Source organism: Trachurus trachurus, assembly GCF_905171665.1.
Source record: "Trachurus trachurus genome assembly, chromosome: 17".
In the NCBI taxonomy this organism is placed as follows: domain Eukaryota; kingdom Metazoa; phylum Chordata; class Actinopteri; order Carangiformes; family Carangidae; genus Trachurus; species Trachurus trachurus.
The window spans coordinates 6,146,171-6,162,321 of record NC_139900.1 but is presented as its reverse complement, the minus strand read 5'-3'; the positions used below and the strand labels follow the sequence as shown (position 1 = coordinate 6,162,321).

The following is a 16,151-nucleotide window of genomic DNA, read 5'->3' as shown; positions in this document are numbered from 1 at the left end:
CTCTCCAGAAACACCATTCTGTCCATTTCATTTTAAAGAATATTAATAGGCCTATTTTATTTATTTTATCATATTTTTTGTATTATAATATTTTCATTATAAAGACGTTCATGCCTCTCTGTTCAATGTTAGACTGCATTAGTTAGGACTAGGCTACCTGCAGTGAGAGGGATAGGCAGCTGTAGGCTACATCTACTACTGTTATTTTGGTAAAATAGGATCTCCTTCTATGGATCTTGATGAATATTTAGCTTTTTTACTCTGAAAGTTTTAGTGCTCTGACTCAAAGCTCACGTCAGCTCAGGTGATCAGCAGGTTATTGTTTCACTTCACTGCCGACGCTCCCGTGTGTGTGTGTCTGTGTACAGCGCTGACATACACACACACTGTAACCCTGCATCTAGCCTACAAGAGCCTGTTCTTCACGCCGTTGACCAGTCAGCATATGAAACGTGTTACCGCAGAATAAACGACACGAGCAGCTCCGTGTTTCCAAAGTCAGGGTTTTTTCCTCCACTTTCTTACCGGAGTATCATCACGTTGCTCTGACTGCACGCTGCTCCTCACAGCAGCAACATGAAGCTGCTGGAGCCTCCTCTGTCTCCTCACTGGCCCGCTGCTCTACTGGACACTCAACCCTCCGCCTCCGACACTAATGAAAGCAGGCGTAGCCTACGGTACTTTGCTGGGTCGCCGGTTCGAGGCTTAAAACGCATGACGACCCGACACAGGCGAATGGACGGCGGGTCGGACTGAACCGCTCCACACGTTCGTCACTTTAGTTTCCACTTCTAGTTGCTCCACTTCCACTCTTTTCCAACTTTCACCGTTTCCTTCTTCACTTTAGCTTTAGCTGCTGCAGCTCAAACGACAGCGTTCACACCGGATGTGAGTAAAATACTCGCTCTACTCGCTCGAGCGCGTTCACAGCCCCGACGGCAGACTGACAGGCTGCTGTCGCATTTATTTCTGCCGTGTGATCAATGTCCATAGCCGATAATCGTAATCGCGGTCCAGATTGGAGATTGTTTTATCGCCCAGGCCTATAACATATAATATATATATTTTTAATGTTTCCACAAAAATCATACTATTTTGAAAATGATTTGGCGGCCCACTTGCAATACCGTTGCGGCCCACCAGGGGGCCGCGGCCCACAGTTTGGGAATGACTGATCTAGGCTATAGCCTAACGGTTACACCCCGCCTTTCCGAAGCCCCGCCTTTCTGACAATAGACTTCCATTCATCGTAATAGCGGGGTTTTCTATTTTTTCTCGCTACTCCGAAAAGGCTATTGGGGGAAATCCCCACTGCGCAGTGATCCTTTTTTCCCTTTTGGGGTCAAACGGATCATGTGCATAATTAACTGCAAAACAAGCAAATACTTCATATTAATGACATAATGTTCATTATGCTTCTAGCCTGTAGCCTCTACCTGGTCTTTTTACTAAACTTAACCAACTCCTTTCTGCATTGCCTAAGCCCAACCAAAGCATCTCCCTCAGTCAGCTGTCAGCACGAGCGCGGGCTGCAGCAGCCTCGCGCCCGTGTGAGCTCAAGTCGGCTTCAGCCGCGCTCGAGCGGAGCAGGGGGGGAGAAAAAAAGTGTATTTCTTTTACTGTGTGGGAGATCTCCAACAACGGAGTCGGGGAGAAAGCAAGTGGGACAGATCTGCCCAGTCTCTGAGCAGCGCACGTTTCACAGACAAGCCGCAAAGCAGAATGTAAACAACGTCACGCGGTTCAGCACCTTGGACAGCTGCGGGGGGGAGGGGTCGGAGTAGCGGTGTTTCGAAGTGGGGGTGTTTCGGAACAGCGGGGTGTCGAAGTGGAGGTGTGTCGGAATGGAGAGCTGTCCCCAGCCTAACACTTATATTGTTGAAACTAAGTTCATGGGTCAAAAAGTGGTCATTTCTGTGGGAAGAATTTATTACAATTTTCTTTCATTTAGCCTACATATTGTTTTGTAGAGCTTCATGCAGCTAAGATAAGAGGGAGTGTAAAGTCCATGTTGTATTATTTGTTAAATTCATGTTCAAAAATGTTTATGATGTAAACCTTTGACAGAGCAGGTAGATTTTTGATACTCATGTTATTCTGCTGTCATTGTCTATTTACTGGTCAGTTTTTTTTTTTTTTTTTTTTTCTTTATTCCCTGTATTAGGGGCATAAAATTAACATTTTACCTATTTCACCTACCACTGGCTAGTGACCTCCAAAAATGTACCAGCCAAACATTTTTTTCCACTGGCCAAATAGAAACATACATTATCACTATTTTATTAAGTTTTATTTAATTTCAAAGTGTGACTGTATCATGATGTCATTTAAAACATTAAAAAATGCATCATTTTCCTTTGACTGAGCCAAATATACAGTATATTTCACAGCTTTATGAGGAATGTTTAGTGTAACCTTCAGGAAAGGGAAAAACATCAACTGGGACTGGTCTCCGCTAGTGGCAGGTCTTTCATCTCATCCAGCCAAAATGAATAACATTATTATTATTACGCGGCTCTATTAAATGCTGTTACCTGATTGGTCAATCACTCTAAGGTCTGAACTCATCCCTCTCCTACTGTGCTCAGCTAGTTGCTGCCAAAAAAAAAAAAAAAAACAATCATACTCAGCAGATAATCCCCATTCCCAGACATTGTACCAACTGATATCATCCTAACTAATAATACAGTCTGACTTCCTGGCCAGGTTCTACTGCCCATGAAATGATTGTGAAGTTTCTGTACCTTCTTTATCTCCTCTTGTACCGACTCCAGGTCCTCCCATCTCCAGAGCCATTGGGCTGGGATCTGCAACACCTTCTCCTGCACGGTCCTGTCTACTGCCTGCTGCAAAGGTCTATTACAGTTATTAGATTTCACCAGTACAATAAGTAAAGTACCTCCTTTTCTCTTTATCTCTTCCTTCTTGTTGGGAACTGTTGGGTAAATACCATTATGAAGAGAAGGTCCAGACCTGCTCTGTTTGATAAATGCCTTGAGAGATGACTTCTGTTGGGAATTGTTTTTTTGTAAAAAATTAAATTTATTCGATTTGACTGAGGAGATGAACTGGCTGTTTGGGCCTAATGAACATCACTTCAAACTGATTATTGGCTACAATGTAGGAAATAGTACCAGTTATGCTGTAAACAGTAAATTAACTGTTCACAGGAGCCTGGTGTCATTCACCAGGGCCACTAGATGGCAATGTTGGAAGAACTGCCACTGGAGCACAGTTATTGGAACTGAACCAACACACTGGTCCTGCAACACTAGTGGTTTATTGAGTTCATGCATAAAGAAAAACATACAAATATGAATCATTTAATTAAATTACATTTGTTCGGTGATTTCAACACCTCCATCCACACAGTCACATTGTTTAACCAAAATCTGAGAAAACCATCAATCATTTCCTCATTGATCATGATACAGTTTGATAAAACATCATAAACCTTATGTATGAGTCAACAACACATGAATGTAAATGTGATTCTAGATTTCTTTGTTTCCACTGTGAGAACAAACCTCAGTCAAAAGGAAGGTCTGGTGATTTCTCTGTTAAGGCCAAAACAACAATAAACACATAAACACAAACATCCAACAAACATTTAGAGCTCAGAGAAGTTTCTATTTTCATGTGGAGAAATGTGAGTTTAGGTAAAGAAACATCATCATGAGCAGTGATCTCCTCCACGGCTCCAGCTCCACCTCAACAAACTCAAACATCAACACAACAAGAAATGACAAGAGGTCAAAGTCCCGCCCACAATGTTTGATTGACAGGTGAACATGGAGACTAAAGAAAGTGATGAACTAAAATACAGATTTTAACCAACTGCTCCTTCAATGATCTTTGTCTATTTGAGTTTACACAACTCTGCTGTGACTCCATCACTAACCCAAAGTCCAGCATGTAGAGGCTGAGTGAATGTGGTCTGGACTCTGTGGAGGAGAGTCATGGTTTCAGAGACGCTGTAGAAGGACAGAATACCTGCTCTGTGATCCAGGTACACTCCTACTCTGGAGGACTGAGGACCTGAGACTGGAGTTTCGATCTTGTTGAACCTAAATGTGAATCTGTTGTTGTAATAATTTAACGACCAAGATTTGTCATTACATCCAAACACACTTTCATACCCTGCTCTGCTGATATTCTTGTATGCGACTGATACACGCACTCCTCCTCCTCTCCACTCCACCTCCCAGTAACAACGTCCAGTCAGACTCTCTCTACTCAGGACCTGCCACAATGTAGTGAATCTTTCTGGGTGATGAGAATAAGACTGAACTTTAACTCGCGTTACTTTTCTGTTTCCCTCAGATAATAACAGATCTCTGTTTGCTGTGTTTGGATCCAGTGTCATTTCCTGTGAATATCTTAAGAAGTCAGCTCTGGTCCTGGGCTCTGGTGGTGACAGTAAAACATCCAATTGAGTCTCTGTCAGTGAGATGTTTGTCCATGTGTCTCTCAGAAGGTCCTGTAGTTGATCTCTGAGCTCTGACACAGCTGCTGTCACATCCTTAAAGTGTCTGAGAGGACGGATATTGATGCTGGATGAGTGTGTAGATGGACTGAGTGCTGGCAGTGAGGGGTAGTTGTGTAGAAACTGGGTGTGATCCTCTGTGTGTGACAGCAGCTTCAGCTCAGCGTCTTTCCTCTTCAGCTCAGTGATCTCCTGCTCCAGCTTCTTCTGAAGCTCTTTGACTCCACTCACTTGAGTTTCCTGCTGGGATCTGATCTGCTGCTTCAGCTCAGAGCTTCTTTTCTTCATGAGACGGATCAGCTGAGTGAAGATCTTCTCACTGTCCTCCACTGCTTTATCAGCAGAGCCATTGATGGCCTCCACCTCCTGTTGAAGCACCTTCACATCTTTCTCTGTGTCCTGGATTCTCTGCTGGATTTTTTGTCGACTGAGCTCCAGCTCTCTCTGCCTCTCAGTCCTTTCTGCTGCAGCTGAGACTGTGTCGTGGCCTTTATGTTCATCCACAGAGCAGAGATAACAGATACACTGCTGATCAGTGCGGCAGAACATCTTCATCACCTCATCATGATGAGAGCAGATGTTCTCCTGGAGCTTCTTGGAGGGCTCCACCAGCTTGTGTTTTCCAAATGAAGGTGATTGAAAATGAGGTTGGAGATGATTCTCACAATAAGAGATCAGACATTGCAGACAGGATTTGACAGCTTTGAGTTTTCTCCCAGTGCAGACATCACAGGCCACATCTTCAGGTCCAGCATAGCAGTGATCAGCAGGAGCAGCTTGGAGTCCAGTCTTCTTCAGCTCCTCCACTAAAGCTGCTAACATGGTGCTTTTCACCAGGTCGGGTCTTGGTGTGAAGTTCTTCCTACATTGAGGACAGCTGTGGATTTTCTTCCCATCCTCTTCATCCCAGTGGGTTTTAATACAGTTGAAGCAGTAGCTGTGTCCACAGGGAATAGTCACTGGATCCTTCAGTAGATCCAGACAGATGGAACAAGAGAAGGTCTCCTGGTCCAGATGAACTCCTTTCTGCGCCATTTCACCTCCTGAGAGTTTTTCGAAGGAAGACTGATCTCTGCTGCTTCACCTGCTGTGAGACTCATCAACTCTTGCATTTCACAACATGTTATCTCTGTCCTCATATTTATACGTCCTCATATTTATATATATGGGAGGATAAAGAACAAGGGCAGGTGTTGACAGTGTGGACCTTGATACAACACTGTGACAGGCAGGGTTTGTTATCTCCTTTTACAGCTCACAGTTAAAATTATGACCCAGTTACAACAGTTAAACTTGGAGCAGCTCACAGCAGCAGTCTTTTCATGCTTCTTAGTGTTTCAAGTAAAGTTCATGGAGTTTTAAAGAAGAATAAAAAAGTGCTATATATTGTGATGCTGTGACCTTTGACTTTTCATCTGATTCCTTAGTGTGAGGAAATCATCTACTTAATATAAGGAAGTCATCTAGTTGTTAAACTGCACCGTCAGCATGGTCTTGGATCACGTGAACTTGTGTGTCACTTCTTTCAAACCTCCAATTGTACGTTTACTTCAACACGTCTCCAGGAGGAAATTCCTCGAGAGCTTCTGTCTTCATACAGAGACACTGGTCCTCTGTCCTCCACTGAGGATGATGAGCTGCTGTGCTGAACTCAGCTGCTTCACATTTACATGAGATCAATGGAACAGTCAGAGAGGACATACAGAATCGAATCAGCTGATAGGAAACAATATATTATTAAAGATTAACTCGCTGGGTCAAAACACTTTTGTCCTGCGGCCCCATATAAAAACACAGTAGTGGCCCTTGCTGTAGTTCACCTGTAAATGAGTCATTACACTGCAAAAATGATTTACTAATATACAAGAAAATGACACTGAGTTTAAGGAGAAATTGTCATAACACAAAATAAATTATCTGTCCATGCAGCCAGAAAAAGAAATTTGACAATAAATCTTACAAAAGTTGGTTCAGTCTAGAAATAATTCACTCTGATCAGTGTTTAAAGGTTTGAACTGAATAGAAAACACAGATTTGTAGGTCAAATGACTTGATATCAGACTCAATACAACAAATCATTAGAAAATACTGTAACGCCTTGACAGGATGTCAGTCTATCACAGGGCCCATATAGACCCCACCTGGCTATTTAAAGTGGCCAATCAACTTAGCATGGACCAGGGATAAAACCCAGAACCCAGACAGTGCAAACCACTGTACCACTGTGTCCTCTGAAAGGTTTATCAAGAAATATGGTACATTGAAGTGTAACTGACTTAATATTAGTTAAGTATGATATTATGGGACTTCCGGTTTGACGATGTAGAGGACGGACGTGTGGGGCAGACCTCCGTATTATTTCGGGAAATTGTGCTAAATACGTAATTCTTTCAAGTTCATTTTTTCAGTGTAACTACTTGCTTTAATTAACGTCGCGCTGAACCTGCACAAAAATGAGTAACCAAACTCGGAGAAGCCAGACACAGCAACAAACTCTTCCCTTCTCTGGTCGGGGAGCTAGCAACATGGCGCCGGGGCCTTCCCCCCTCACTTTGGAAACGCTAATTGTCGAATTGGAAAAATCCAGGAAGAGCACCACTGCAGAGCTCACCGCCTCCCTGAACGCGGCCCTCGCCCCGATTAATTCAGCCCTTGAGTCCATTACCACCACCGTGGCTAAACACACTTCCACGATCACGGAGATGGAAACGGCCCTCACAGCCCAGTCAGATAGCGTCGCTAACCTGGAGCTAGAAGTTGCGGGGCTACGCTCTGAGCTAACCTCGATAACAGCAGAGCATGGTGCTCTCCAGGCTACCGTGGAGGACTTGGTGTCTCGCTCAAAGCGTCAGAACCTAAGAGTGATTGGGCTCCCTGAGGACATTGAAGGTAACAACCCGAGACAATTCATGGCAGATTTATTCAAGGAAGTGGCTGCAGAGGCACTAGCAAACTCCACACCTGAGCTAGACCGGGCCCATCGTAGCCTCAGACCCAAACCTCGTCAAGGATCCCGCCCGGTGATAGTACGCTTCCACCGCTACATCGATAAAGAGAGAGTGTTACTGTGGGCAAAGGGACACCGCAACATGACTTATCGTGGTCACAACATCAAGTTTTACGAGGACTTCAGTGCTGCAGTGGCGAAGAAGAGAGCAGCTTTCAACCAGGTGAAATCCTTGCTTTTCAACAAAGAAATACGCTTCGGCATGATCTTCCCTGCCCGGCTGCGCATCACCTTCAACGGTGTGACCCACATCTTCGACTCCCCGGAGCAAGCGGAGCAGTTTTACGAGCAGCGCATACGCGACACATGAAGGAGGAGAGGGAGCGAGCGGATCCATCACCTGTATGTATGACTTAACGATTCTTCTGGGACCATCTTTATTATTTTTATCATTATTTTTCTTTTTTGCTGGACTTCCTTGAGGTAAGCTGCGACTACAGTACTGAAATGGACCACAAACTATTTGCAGTAGCCTACCACATACCTATCATCTCCAGTCAAACATGGACAATGATAATATGTTATATGAATAACTTGGCCAACTGTTTTTTTTATTTTTTATTAGGGCCCGAGCCTGTGACAACGTCCCAGGGAGGACCCTATTGTAATTCGACATGCACATTAGTCAACGTGCCAGCCGACGAGTAACAACAAGTAAGCAAGCAAGTAACCAAGTACTGCATAGACCTGGCGCAAAATATGCCAGATATTGTAATGTTTATTATTATTATTATTCTTATTATTCTCCCGAACATATAATCGCCAATTTGACCCCCTTAACATGCGCGAAAACTCACCAAACGTTGTAGCCTCGTGGGGCTTCGCGAAAAATTTGATAATTTGCCAGCGTTGTATTTGGGCGGGGCCAAATGGCTAAATAGCGCCCCCTACAATTTTGCAAAAAACCCATAGGGAAAAAAATGACGTTAATGAAAGCGGACCAAAATCACCACACTTATTTATCAATGGAAGATGAACAAAAAATTGCCTTATAGCGAAGCCCAAAACCCAACAGGAAGTCGGCCATTTTGCTTCAAAGTTGGTTTACGCAAAACGAACTCCTCCGAGGGGTTATGCCCGATCGGCTCCAAATTGGGTAGAGAACATCGTCTGACCTAGCTGAGCTTAACTTGTGCTCCGCAGGTCTGTAGCTCAAAGGGGTTGGCCTCTGGCGTGCCCCGAAGTTTGGCGACTGTTTCGGTGCTCGCCATGTAAATACGATTGGCTCTCATGCCCACATACTTGATCGTAGACGCTTCAAACTTGGTGCAAAAATCTATGGAGAGACCCTGAACGATCCGACATATTATTTGCCTACGTCGCTCATAGCGCCCCCCGGTGGTAACAGGAAACGTACAAAAATTCGTTAAAAATACATAGTTGACCAAATCGTCTTCGTTCCACTTCTAATACATGCAGACCCGGATGGTGAAGCTACATCATGAACGCTTTGACCCTACGAGCAACGGCGTCCGTGTGCCGCCGCGGCGACTGTGTATCTTCCCAATTTAAATTACGTTTGCCTTTCACGCGCACATACTTCGTCGTAGCCACTTGAAATTCAAAGGACATGACGTTGGCTCCGCCCTGAACGTTTTGATGTATCGACTTCCTGCCTGGCTCATAGCGCCCCCCGGTGGTAACAGGAAGTACGCAAAAATTCATTAAAAATCCATACTTCACCCGATCAACTTCATTCCACTTCTAATACATGCAGAACCAGTTGCTGAAGCTACATTATGAACGCTGCGAAGCTACGACGAGCGGCGTCCGTGTGCCGCCGCGGCGACTGACGATTTTTTGACGTCCAATTACGTTTGCCTTTTTCGTGGCTTTAACGAAGTCGTGTCCTCACGAAATTTCATCCACAGGTCAAGAATGGCGAGCTCTTTCAGCGGATAGAGTCGTTTCCCATGGGCGTGGCTAAATGCCTCAATAGCGCCCCCTTGAAGTTTTTCCGAAATTCTCCATAGACAAATTTCGCTTACTTTGTCGTACACATACAAAACTCGACACACACGTGTATCATACCCAAACATACAAAAAATTTAATTGGAGCCACGCCCCAAACCCAACAGGAAGTCGGCCATTTTGGTTAGCATTTTTTTGACGTAAAACGAACTCCTCCGAGGGAGTTCGCCCGATTCACTTCAAATTGGGTACAGAACATCTACAGACCAAGCTGATTACGGCTTGTGCTCCGCAGGTCTGTAGGTCAAAGGGCGTGGCTGCTAGCGCACGGCCAAGTTCCCGAATTCAGCTAAAAAGGTTTAAATGCTATCGCGCCCACAGATTTCATCGCAGCAGCTTCAAACTTGCTGGACATGATGATGACGTGACCCTGAACGATTTGACATATTAATTCCATACGTCACTCATAGCGCCCCCCGGTGGTGACAGGAAATGCCATATTTTGCATTGACATTGTCCGATCAGCTCGAAACTTCACATGTGTGATGAGGCAACGACCCCGAACGCAACAGCCCACATCCCGTTACTGCCCCCTGGTGGACGAACCGTAAACTTGCCGCAACTCCATCTTACATTGTCCGATTTGCTCGAAACTTCACGTGTTTGATGAGGGGACCGCCCTCGACGCAGCCATCCACGTCCGGTGGCGCGCGGGGGTTTCGAAGAGCGCCCCGGGGGAAGCGGGGACCAGGGGGCGTGGGAGCGGGACGCCGAGTGGCGTGGAACGAGGGCCCGTCATAGCCGCTTGCGGCTTTAATTATTATTATTACTTTTTTTTTATCTTGCTTTGCTCTACTCCGCATATCTTTTGTGTGTATGTTTCTGTTGTTCATATAATATCTAAGTTCTTTAAAGAAACACACTCTAATTCCCTGACATGTGGGTATTAATATTTACTGCCCTTTTCTTTCACTTTTTATATGGCTTGAAGTCATCAGTTTATGGCCTGAAACTACTTACTGTAGTGTATTTTCTTTTTTCTGTATTAGTTTTACTTTTATAGTTACTATTCATTTAGTAATTTTGCGAGAAGTATTTTTTCCTCTCTTTGCCTGCACATTTTGGCTGGAAGATGACATGCTTAGCCTGGTAAAAAAAACGTGGTCCCTTCTTCTCCCCCTTTTTCAATATTACTCCAGATTAAAAGTTATAAACTTTTTTATGGCGTATATTGGTTCATCAGGAGGCAAGACCTACTGCATGGCAAATCGGTTGTGTGTACTCTTGTCCTGCGACTCGTCTTGTTCTGTTATGACGAGCCTAGGAAACAATCTGTTGGATGGCTTACAGTCTAAACACTGGCCATTGTGTTTTTGGAGAAATGTTTGTTTTTTCCTTATTCACTGGGAGGTTTTTTGTGTTTTTTCCTTAAAGGTACCTACATCTGGATGCTACCATAATGCTCGTTTGGTTTCTAATCAGGATGCTCATTTGTTTCCAGTCATTCTTACCACCTGTGTATTTTTTCATCTGTGGGTGATTGATGGTTAACCCAAGTATTTCCCAGAGAGGACCGAGTGGGTCTAATATTCGGCTTGTGAGTTGGAACGTTCGTGGTCTCGGGGGCCCAGTAAAGCGATCTAAAGTGTTTTCTCATCTCAAAGGTCTTAACACTGACATTGCTTTCCTCCAGGAGACTCATTTACGTTTAAATGATCATTGCAGAATGCGTAAACCATGGGTTGGGCAAATATTCCATTCAGCTTTCAATAGTAAATCTAGGGGTGCTGCTATTCTTATTAATAAACGTATCCAGTTCTCCCCTGATCAGATTATATCTGATCCCCATGGGCGTTATGTTATAGTGAGTGGCACATTATATCAAACTTCAGTTGTATTGGTTAATGTTTATGCCCCTAATTGGGACAACCCAAATTTTATGACTTCCCTTTTTTCAAAAATTCCTAATTTGGACACCCGTCGTCTCATTCTAGGGGGAGACCTAAACCTAGTAATAGACCCCAAACTTGACCGATCTCACCCAAAAATACTTACACCCACTGCCATGTCAAAAACATTATCATCTCTTATGAGCGAGTTGGGCTGCATAGATGCTTGGCGCTTGCTTCACCCATTCTCAAAAGAATTTTCATATTTTTCTAAAGTTCATCAAGTTTATTCCCGTATCGATTATTTTTTCATAGACAGAGCTCTTTTACCTGCTGTGAAATCCTCTGAATACTCTGCTATCATTATTTCGGATCACGCTCCTCACATTTTGGATCTAGCACTTTCATCTAACACTACAAAACAATGGACGTTCAATACAGGGCTACTAGCTAGAGATGAATTCTGTGATTATATTTCAAAAAAAATTAGTGTTTTCCTTGAAAATAATAAATCTGAATCCACGTCTCCCTCTCTATTATGGGAAACATTAAAGGCAGTAATTCGGGGAGATATCATCTCATACAGCACTCATCTGGCTAAGAAAAATAAACAGAAACAACAGGAGCTTATTGATGCAATTCTCAGCATTGATAGAGAATATTCAAGCTCTCCCAGTCCAGAACTGTATGCTAAAAGGGTCAAATTACAATCTGAATATGACCTTCTCTCTACAGACAAAGCAGAGTACCTCTTAAGACGGACCAAAGGGACTTACTACGAATATGGTGACAAAGCCAGCCGTCTCCTCGCCCTCCAACTCAAAAGACAGTCAGCCACAAATTTCATATCACAAATTTATGACTCCTCTCACTCCCTTACTACCAATCCATCTGAAATAAATTCCACCTTTGCTGCCTATTATTCTAATCTATATCAATCCGAACCTCCTTCAAATAAGAGTACAATGGATAATTTCCTAGATAATATAGATATACCTACCATAGATCATCAGATTAAAGAGGAGTTGGAAAAACCCATACAATTGGAAGAATTAATTTCTTGTCTTAAATCAATGCAAAACAACAAAGCTCCGGGGCCGGATGGTTTTCCGGTTGACTTTTACAAAAGGTTTTCCCACCAACTTGCTCCTTTGTTATTAGACATGTTTAATGATTCACTGAAACAGGGCTCTCTGCCTCCAATTTTAAATCAGGCTTCAATTTCGCTCATTCCTAAAAAAGACAAGAACTTAGATGAATGTGGCAGCTGGAGACCGATAAGTTTATTAAATTCAGATGTAAAACTACTAGCCAAAGTACTGGCATGTCGTCTGGATCCTTGTCTACCAGACATCATTTCTTTGGATCAGTCAGGGTTTGTGAGAGGTCGCCAACTATCATCTAACATTAGAAGACTTTTAAATATTGTTCTATCCCCCAACACATCTCAAGCTGCTGAAATGGTTATATCCCTAGACGCGGAGAAAGCCTTCGATCGCGTCGAATGGAACTACCTGTTTATTGTTCTGGGAAAATTTGGCTTTGGGTCTAAATTTATCTCTTGGATACAACTTCTTTACTCTGCCCCATCTGCTTGTGTGTCAACTAACTTTAAAAGGTCTGAATATTTCCCTCTATCAAGAGGGACACGTCAAGGGTGCCCTATGTCTCCCTTGCTTTTCGCCATAGCAATAGAGCCTCTTTCCATTGCTCTTAAATCTTCTTCATGTTTTACTGGTATTTTTAGAGCTGGACTGGAACATCGAGTGTCTCTCTATGCTGATGACTTGTTGTTATATGTCACGGACCCAATTAGCTGTGTAGATGATATTCTACAAATCTTGACAACTTTCGGATCTTTTTCGGGTTATAAATTAAACATCGGTAAAAGCGAATGTTTTCCGGTAAACACAGCAGCGAAACAGATCCCATCAAATGCTCTACCATTTCGATTAGCTCATAACAGCTTTCGTTATCTAGGTATCAACATTTCTCACTCTCTCCCCTTACTTTATAAAAATAATTTTACAAAGTTGGTTATGGAAATTAGATCTGATCTAGCACGCTGGGACTCTCTCCCCCTCTCCTTGATAGGCAGAATTAATTCTATTAAAATGAACATTCTTCCGAGATTTTTGTTTCTTTTCCGGTGTCTTCCAATTTTTTTTATCTAAATCATTTATACAAATGTTGGACAAAATGATCTCTAAATTTATCTGGGCTGGTAAGAACCCTAGAACGCGGCGAACAACTCTCCAAAGAAGCAAATCAGACGGGGGCCTTGCACTGCCTAACCTATTGTTCTACTATTGGGCTGCCAATCTTCAGAAAATCCATGCCTGGTGTAACTCTCCCAGCTTGGACTGGTGCATAATGGAAGATGCTTCTTGCCACCCCTCATCTCTGGCGGCTCTGGCCTGTGCCCCTCTATCTTCTCGTTATCCTAGTTATATTAAAAACCCAATTGTACTTTCCTCTTTGAAAATTTGGAAACAATTCAGACAACATTTCAAACTTTCTTCACCCATATCATTAAGCCCCATTTGCAATAATCATTTGTTTCCCCCCTCCAACACAGACGCAGCTTTCACTTTGTGGAAAGAGAGGGGCTTGGTTCATTTCTCAGATTTATATTCTGAGGGCTTGTTTGCTACATTCAATGATCTCCGTGTTAAATATAATTTACCTCAATCTCATATGTTTCGATATTTTCAAGCACGAAATTATGCACGCACACACTTTGCATCCTTTCCTCAATCTCCAATAGGATCTCTTATCAATGAAGTACTCTCTCTTTCAACAGCTCGCTGTAAGATTTCAGTATTATTTGACCTCATATCATCCTCAAATGTGTCATCCCTTGTGAGGGTCAGGGATAGTTGGGAAAAGGAACTTGGTTTTAATTTGACAGATGAATGGTGGAAGGAGGCGTTGATCAGGGTCAATTCTTCATCTTCATGTGCTCGTCTCAGTTTAATCCAATTTAAGGTTCTTCACAAAATTCATTTTACAAAAAATAGACTTAGTAGGCTATTTCCAGGCACAAACGACATCTGTGATAGATGCCGTCTATCTCCCGCTGACCATGTTCATATGTTTTTTTCTTGCCCCAAGTTAGTCAACTACTGGTCTAATTTTTTCAATTCGTTAAGTAAAGCCCTCAACATCATGCTTGAACCCTGTCCGCTAATATCCATCTTTGGGGTTCCTAGTGCTCCAACTAGTCTCACTAAGATGAACTCTGATGTCATCGCTTTTGCCTCACTTATAGCCCGCAGACGTATTTTATTACATTGGAAAAGCCCAAATGCTCCTCCTGCTACCTCTTGGTTGAGCGACTTAATGTCTTTTCTGTCTCTGGAAAAAATTAAATATTCTTTAAGAGGCTCAGCAGTAAACTTTTATAAAAGATGGCAACCCCTCATCACTTATGTAAACACCCTCACCTCTCTGGACTTCAACTGAAGTGATTTGATGCATCCACTCTCCCCCTTTTTTTTTTTCTTTCTTCTTTTTTTTCATTTCAGTTTAATTTTTCATTGAGCACACTGGGCACCCTGTATGTATTTTCCTACTGTTATTTATATTATTATTATCATCATTATTTATTTGTTTTTCTCACCTCCCTTTTTATTATACATTTTATCTTATTTTAGTTGTGTATTCAATTTTACTTATTTGTTTATCCTGTTTGTTTTTCTCTCCCTCTCTGTTCTTGGGGGATGTTCCTCTTTTGGTTATATGTTCTTAATATACAATGTGTGTATATATATATATATATATATATATAAAAAAAAAAAAAAAGGTGGAAAACAGCTAAAATAACTTTATATCTTGTATCAATGTTTGTGAAATGCTGGTCTCCAATAAAAAAACGTGTAAAAAAAAAAAAAGTATGATATTATGTTACTTGAAAACACGTTGGCTTATCTTGAAATCAAACTTAACCCAGAATTCATCCTTTATCTGAAAACTGGAAACCATTTGAACAGAAAAATGGACCCAGGATATAAAGGTGTTTCATTTCCCGGTTCAGAAACATGTTCAGCCACTCAATATTTTTTGTGGTGAAAAATAACAATCATTTTACAATGACACATCTTCTGATGCTAAGCTAGGGAACATCATCAGTGATGTACCTGAGGTCATTGGGTGTTTCAGGTGTTTTGAACATTAGACACACTCTCTCAGGCGACCCAGCTAAGGTTATTCTAGTCTTATCTTGTGTCCAAGCAGCACTCTCCCACTGATCCACTCTCCTGATCCAGAGCCATTAAGAGGCTTTCTCTGCAGCCTCAGTAGTGTTACAAATGGCCCTCCTCTTCCTCTCATCTGTGATGCCGAGTGCAGTGTAACCTCTGCAGAGCGACTGTCCTGCAAAACCTCTGCACCCTACTTCCACAGGTGAGTACATTGTCTTCCAGCCTTGATTGTAACAGTCACTGACAAGGCCCTCAAATTTTTCCCTCTTCCTTTCAGATGTCTCCTCCATACGCTCTCCCTTAGTCACCACAACATCCAGCATAATAATGTTTTCTTTGTGGAGTCTGAGACCACGGTGATGTCAGGTCTGAGGGTGGTTTTCATGATGTATTGGAGGAACTTAAGCTGCCTGCCCAAGTCCGCTGTCCGCTGCCAGTTCTATGTGATGCTGAGCAGTCCTGCTGCTGCTGTGGAAGTTATTGTTTGCTTCTCTCTGGCATTGATGAAGATGATTTACTCATTTGAGGATTTTGGCCCTTCAACAGGAAGTGATGTCACTACAGATACTCTCTGCGGTTGTCGAGTACCTGGAGATGCTGCCAGCAGTACCGGCCTTCACCTAGAGCTTTTGGGCAGCAGCTCGGAATATGTTAGA

The 16,151-nt window shown here is 42.8% G+C and overlaps 2 protein-coding genes across 2 annotated transcripts in view; both read right to left on the bottom strand.

The window, feature by feature from the left end:
* retreg1 (reticulophagy regulator 1) overlaps nt 1–16,151 on the bottom strand; it is a 332,731-nt gene that overhangs the window by 279,036 nt on the left and 37,544 nt on the right. The gene's annotated exons all lie outside the window — the stretch shown is intronic.
* LOC311001082 (tripartite motif-containing protein 16-like) lies at nt 3,860–5,521 on the bottom strand (the record flags this gene model as incomplete). Its single annotated transcript, XM_083992045.1, has 1 exon — nt 3,860–5,521. One exon carries the CDS (start codon nt 5,519–5,521, stop codon nt 3,860–3,862), a length of 1,662 nt encoding a protein of 553 aa, XP_083848171.1.